Source organism: Marmota marmota, unplaced genomic scaffold (assembly GCF_001458135.2).
Source record: "Marmota marmota marmota unplaced genomic scaffold, marMar, whole genome shotgun sequence".
NCBI lineage: Eukaryota > Metazoa > Chordata > Mammalia > Rodentia > Sciuridae > Marmota > Marmota marmota.
Window position 1 is genome coordinate 2,360,998 of NW_026000294.1, and position 6,663 is coordinate 2,367,660.

General features: G+C 45.0%; 1 protein-coding gene across 1 annotated transcript in view; it reads right to left on the reverse strand.

The window, feature by feature from the left end:
- Dgat2l6 (diacylglycerol O-acyltransferase 2 like 6) overlaps window positions 1–6,082 on the reverse strand; it is a 7,252-nt gene extending 1,170 nt beyond the window's left edge. The window contains exons 1-5 of the mRNA XM_015501606.2: window positions 5,732–6,082; window positions 5,272–5,342; window positions 4,710–4,914; window positions 2,963–3,137; window positions 552–763 (exon numbers count right to left, since the gene is read on the reverse strand). Coding sequence (XP_015357092.1) covers window positions 552–763; window positions 2,963–3,137; window positions 4,710–4,914; window positions 5,272–5,342; window positions 5,732–5,864 — 796 coding nt within the window. The 5' untranslated portion in view covers window positions 5,865–6,082. The remainder of the gene's footprint in view (window positions 1–551; window positions 764–2,962; window positions 3,138–4,709; window positions 4,915–5,271; window positions 5,343–5,731) is intronic.
- Between the last annotated feature and the right edge of the window lie 581 nt (window positions 6,083–6,663).

Consider the following 6,663-nt stretch of genomic DNA (forward strand, 5'->3'; position numbering starts at 1 on the left):
GCCGTCTCTCTCTCTCTCTCTCTCTCTCTCTCTCTCTCTCTCTCTCGGGATTGAGCCCAGGGATGCTTTATCACTGAGCTATATCCCCAGCCCCCCCCCCTTTTTTAAATGTTACTGCTAAATTGCTGAGGCTGTCATTTAACTTGTAGTACTCCTGCCTCAGCCTCCTGAGCTGCTGGGAGTGCAGGCATGCACCACCGCACCCTGTACTGTCTTCATTTTTCACCCCCCTACCCCTGCTCCAGCTCTATATTGGCCCTCATGCTCTGGTCACCTAATATCAACCATATTGCAGAGAACCAGAGTAAGCACAGGAGGGAGCTGAAGGAGTGTGTATGAATAATGATGTACTCATGACAGCTGTTGAACTCTCTCACCTGGGAATGGCCACAACTGTTATCTGCTTAATTGTCTTCCCCACCCTACTCTAAACCACACCTACTAGAATTCCTTTTGTCCCATCCTAGATGTTAGTCACATCTCCTAGGACTTGATGACTTGAGGTGGGGGGATCAAGGACCCACTCTGCCCAGGGAATGTGGAAAGCTCACCAACAGTGTTAATGGGCTGATTGAAAGGCAATAAGCCCCAGGATCCATGAGTGAGGCCCCGGCCATGGAAGGTACACAAATTTATTCCCAGGGCTTTTTTTAATGCTCCCTGGATGATTTTTTGAAAGAACCTTAACCATGTGCCTTCAGGGAACGTCTCCTGATTGTGAACTTCATTCTCACCGAAGGAATAGGAAGGGACAAGGTATGCCCTGCAAAAAGAAGGGCAGGGTATGAAATCCCTGAGGAAGCAAAACCTCCCCAAGCAAAATCTCCCCCAGGAAAAACTCCATCCAAGATCAGAAATTTCTCCAACCTCCTCATTATAGGTCAAAAATTTAAGCATTCAAGTATTCCTGCCAGGTCCCACCCTCCCAAACGAACTGTGACAGAATGAAACTAATCTGGGACACCTAACTGCCTACAGTGAATCCAGCATCCAGAATGATCTTCCTAAATTGCATATGTGGACATGTCACTGCTCTCACTGAAACTCTTCCAGAACTCCTCACTGTGTACTGTAGGGCTTAGCATGGCCTTTGTGCTCCAGCTCTCCCTACTTGGCTAGCTGCCCCTTTCCCTGCTCCTTCCTTGAGCCCTGTTTAGCCATACTAAGTGTGCAAAGTTCTCTCTCATCTATGTGTTCATGCTGCTCCCTCTGTCTTCTTGTGGCAAATTCCACTTTGCCTTTCAATTCTCAGTTCTGATATTGTCCCCTAGAAGAAATTTTCTTTAGCTACCTCCAATACCCCACCCCCTACAGTGGCTTTGGTGCCCCTCATCTACTGCTGACCTGTCTCTTGTCCTCTCACTCCCTAACCCTGTGTTACAGTCATCTTCTTTCCTGTCTGACTTCCCCAGGAGATGACTGTAACGCAGGGCTAGGGAGTGAGAATAGTATCATATTCACCTTTGAATCCCAAGGGCCTAACATGGTACCTGATATTTCATATATCTTCATGGAATGCTTGAATTCTTTCTCCCTTTTCATCTGACTGGAAACTCCTACTATTTAAATTCACAGTTCAGATGTCACTGAACTATGAAACCTCTACTCTGGTTTAAGGTCTTTCCATGGAATTGACGCTTCCATAGCAATTAGTATGCATCTCCCTTATGCACTTGGTTCATTCAACAAATATCTCTTGAGTTCTTTCTATGTGCCAGCATTGTTCTAGGCCCTCAGAATATATCAGTGAACACACTGGATCAAAAAAAATCTCTGACCTCATGGAACTTACTTTTTTACTGGAAGAGGAGGAAGATAAACACTAAAATAGCAGGTAAATAAAATAGATGATATATAAGAAGATGATAAATACAATGGGAAAACAGTAAAGCAGGAGAGTCAGGATAGAGCCATTTGAAAAGAGATGTTTCAGCAAAGGCTTGAAGGATGTACAGGAATGGACCAAGCAGCCATGTGGAGGAATAATGCTCCAGGTGGAGGGGACATGAGGGCAAGACCCTAAGGCAAGAGTTTATGTACTTGGGGAACAGCAAGGAGGCCAGTGGAGTTGTGAAGGCACAAACAAGGAAAAGAAGTAATGGGTGATGGGGTCAGGAAGGAGAGGTGGCTGAGGACTAGATGAGACTTAGCGTCTTCTAGGCCCTTTTGAGGATTTTGGCTTTTGTTCCAAATAGCATGGGAGCCACTGGAGCATTTTGAGTGTGAGATGATCTGACTTATATTGAACAAAATTATTCTGGCTACAGTTGTAAATGGACTCTTGGAAGTAAGGGAGGGAGACAGAAGCAGGGAGAGTAGATAGAAGTATTGTATGATGGTAATTTAAACTAGGTGGTTGTGTGAGGTGGTAAATGATTGATTCTGATTACATTTTGTAATGATACGTGTGTGGGTCTGTCTTCCACAATGGACTGTGGGTTTGTGAGGACCAGGTCTTATTTATTTCTAGAGCCTCAGTGCCTAGTCCTATGCCCTACAAATAGTAGGTATTTGATAACTGCTGAATGAGTGAAAATATATATTAAAAATATATTTTTTCAAACCAGATTAGATGTTCTTTGGGTTTGTGCCTTATTCATCTTGGCAATCCTCGTAGCACCAGGGCTAGTGACTTCCTTGCCCTTTGGAGGTTCTCAGGGTCTCCCAGTGAGTAGATGGATATAGAATGAAGCCCCACTTCCCTAGACACCCAGCTTATCAGGCTAATGGGCAAAAGGTGCAAGGTTTCCTATAATTCTTTCACCAACTTCAAGTGAGAAAGTTGTCCACTGTAATATGTCTGGAGGTTCAAACATCCACAAGGCACAGTGGTAAAGGGGTAGAAGGAAACAGAGTGAAGAAGGGCCCCCCTAACAGGTTTCCCAGAGAGGACACCATTTTGGAGAGGGCTACAGAGGTCCTGTGTCATTGTGAGAAGAGAGCCCAGAACCCAGGGACCCACCCTGTCTTCAGAGCCAATTTCACAAAACCTTTGCGATTTTTTAGCAAGATGGTGGAGGCTCCTGGGCGGCACAAGAGGGCTTCTGCAGCTCCACCCACCACAATAGTCACAGCATTTCCTGAGCCTTTCTTGGTCAGCAAGTACTCCAGGGCCAACTCACTCACTGGGCATATACCTGTGAAACCAGAGTCAAGTGGTAGAAGAAACTTGGTGCAGGGTTTTTCCAGACTCTTTCTGTTGGAGACAGTTTTGTCTCCTGCTTGTTGCTGTTCCCACCCTCTGTCTTTGGCTCCCATATCCTGGGCTAGACCTAGCCTGAGGTGGATCCTTAGGCCTACATGCTTGACTTGGGGGTCTGTGCTGATACAATTGGGACTATACTGAGTTCCTCTGCCTTCTTTCATCCAGAGTCTACTAAATTCTAAATCAACATTCTTTGAAACCCATGAACTACAGCCATCTTCCACTCTTCTCAGGCTGACAGCACTGAAGACCCTCCAGAGTTCTTTCCTCCATGGGTGATCAGGACTAGAGCCACCATCAACATGCTTCTTCCCTAAGGGAAACCTGCCAAAGGGGAGCCATTGGCTGGTGGTTTTAAAGAGTAGGCAGACCTGGGAGCCTACCTAAGCCAAATTGCAATGAACAGTGGAAGGTGGATGACACCTTGTTGTTCAATGATAGCCAGAGTCTTTCATCACTTTTGAATCCTGTCTTTGCCCTTCATTCACCTTCTACTCTCTACTGCGATGACAGAAATTGACTCCAGGATCCAGCTTTGGAGAGAGATCCCTGCACCAGGGTCATGTCAACCTCAGAGGGAAGCAGAAGCGTCCCCTAGGATTCTAGTGGTTCTACTTGTCCCCTTCAGATAAATGTATCTTACCTCTGGTGTCCAGAAGGATGAATATTCATCTAGAGAGGACATTTGTCAGGTTGCCCTGGCTTAAAGCCTGGTGTGGGGAAGTTGTCCTGGATTCTGAGGGATGGCATCTTATGCAAGGGCAGAGGTGTTCCAAGGAGATGAAGTTCATGAACCAAAAGTATACCAGCTGGTATGAGAGACTCTAAAATGTTTTTAAGCTACCCTTGGATGAGAGCTGTATGGATGACTGGCCAAAAGAAAGCAACTGACATCCCAGAAAAGAGTCTGGTGAATCATCCCTGATTTTTGTTTGTGATTCTGTTTAATACTTGGCTTTCAACTTCTACTTTCCATTTTGGCATTGATCCTGAACTCAGCCTTCTGGTTCCCTCTGTGAAAGGAATCCTGGCAAATCATATGAATGCCTGTAACTTCCCCAGTTGCCCAACCAAATCCTGCCTCCCAGATCTCAGATAGAGTCATATGCTTCACCACATACTCCTGACACTGGCCCAGTGTATTCTAGATTCAATTTTTACCAAGTTCTTTTCTATGAGGGAATGACTGCCAGTGCTTATCAGTGTTGGAGCCCTGAGATAGATTCTAAAATGGAATAATTGTACCAAAAAGAATTTCAGTTGTATGTATACATAGAAAATACTAATCAAAAGTAAATAAATGAAGGAATGTAAGGAAGATCATTAGAGGAGAAGAGGGAGAATGGGGGAGGGAGGAGGGAAAGAAAAGCAGGGGGAATGGGGATTTAAATCAAATCCCTTGCATATGTTATTTTGCCAAAATGAACCCAAGTGCTATGTATAATTTTAATGCTCAAATAAAAAATAAGCAAAATTTAAAAGTTGAATAATTTATTATACTCACCCATTGACATTACATATTCTCGCACAATTGGGATCCAGAAGATCCCTTCCAAGGTCCCTAAAAAGGGAGTGATGGATGGGAAAATCCGAGCAAAACCACTGGCCTCAGTGGCAAAGTTGATGAAGACACCATAAGAGAAAATTCCATGGGGGTGGCTGCCAATGATGTAGTTGTGTTTGGGAGAAAGGTCATGTGTCTTCACCAGCTGTTAGAGGGATATTGAGTCAGAGCATTGGCTAGACAGAAGAAAGAGGGGATGGGTAGACTCAGACCCCAATGGGTAGCCTATGTTTCCTTCTAGGAGCCTCAAATCCTTGCTCCTTGGGATGCCATCATTGACATAGGCTTGCCAGGTGTCGTAGTGGTCAAAGAGGCTAACCTGGGTTTTCCACTGTTCATCTGTTCCCCCACCTGCCCATCCATCTTGGGTCTCTGCTCTGCAGTATACCTCTGGGCCTTGACCTTCACTGATGGCCACCAGCACTCTTGAATAAATGGAACTGGATAGGGGGTCAGAGTCTGGGCAAAAAGGATCAAGGGCATCCAGAAGAAAGATAGTCACCTTTACTGGGAAGTAATTTTGGAAATACATCCAGAGGGTCCAGTTTCGTACCCAAGCTGAACGCCTACCACCTGTGGATAGAAAAGGGAAGGGAAGAGCAGTTGGAGACTTGCCAGTCCCTTTACCTCTCCCACAGGTGAAGAGTTCTGCTGGAAGTACTCATGCCCTTAAAGGGGTCTCCTTTCCACACCTTAAAGCTCTAAGTACCATCCCTAACCCAACTCCCAAGACAGGAAGACCCTGTTCCTCTGGAGCCATCCAAAAAGTTTTTGGGACAACATCTCAAGGCTGGGGGCACCTTCTCAGAAACTCCAACCTCTTAATTCTTTCTGGGCAGCCTGGCAAAGCCCTCTGTCCCCTTCCCTCCCCACTTTATTCCCCCCCCCCTTCATCCACTTCCTTCACCCTGCGGTTTTATCTGTGTTACAGACAGGACCACCATTCTGCCCCCATCACTTACCTTGACTGTGAGTATTCCAATCATAAGCAAGCCAGGCTAAGGCGAGCACAGCCAAGTACCAGAATCTAGTGAACACCATGAAGTAGGGTATACTGATAATGGAAATAGATCCTGAGGAGACACATGGGATCATGCCCTTCAGTTTCTTTCCAGTTTCAGCACACCTCCCATAACTCCCATCTCCACTCCACACCAAAGGAGCAGCACAAAGTCAGAGTGGCCTCTTCTCTCCTTCTCCCCTTGTACCCTTGCCTAGCTCTTCTGTGGTCCAGGAAGACCTCTGAATTATTGGATCTGGAGCTCTCAATGGCTGAGATTTTAACAGCAGAACCATGAAGTGCTCAGAGTAGACCTTCATCAGGGGTCCAAGGACAGCAGTACTTCTTAGAAAATAGAACATCATGTTGGACTGGTGGCTGATTATTCCCATTCTGGAACCTCAGGAAATTCTTTCTAAAATTTTGACCCTCCTTTCTTTTCTGAACCGCTAAGTCTGCGCATTCCAGAGCTTGCCTGCAGTATACAGGCTATTTGATTCTGAGAAAAAAAAAATGCAGAATAGAAATTGCCTGACCATGTTCTGTTTTTTCCCTTTCACAATGTTATGAAAGTTCAAAGGGGGGAAAATTTATCTCTGTTAGCAAAGGAACACAGCAAGCTGTGAAATGCAAACATAATGCTTCTTACAGTTCTGGGAAATGAATGCCATTTTATTTTTATGTAGTTTTTGCCATGTTGGGGATTGAACTCAGGTCCTTGTGCATTGCATCTGATACAAGTGCTCTACCACTGAGCTACATTCCATTTTTAAATTTGCATTCATGGAAAAGATGGGCTAAATACACATATTGTGAATTAAAAAAAAAAGACCTAGCTAAGGGAATGACATCTTTAACAAGCTGCCACATCATGGTAGATGAAATTTTCAGAGA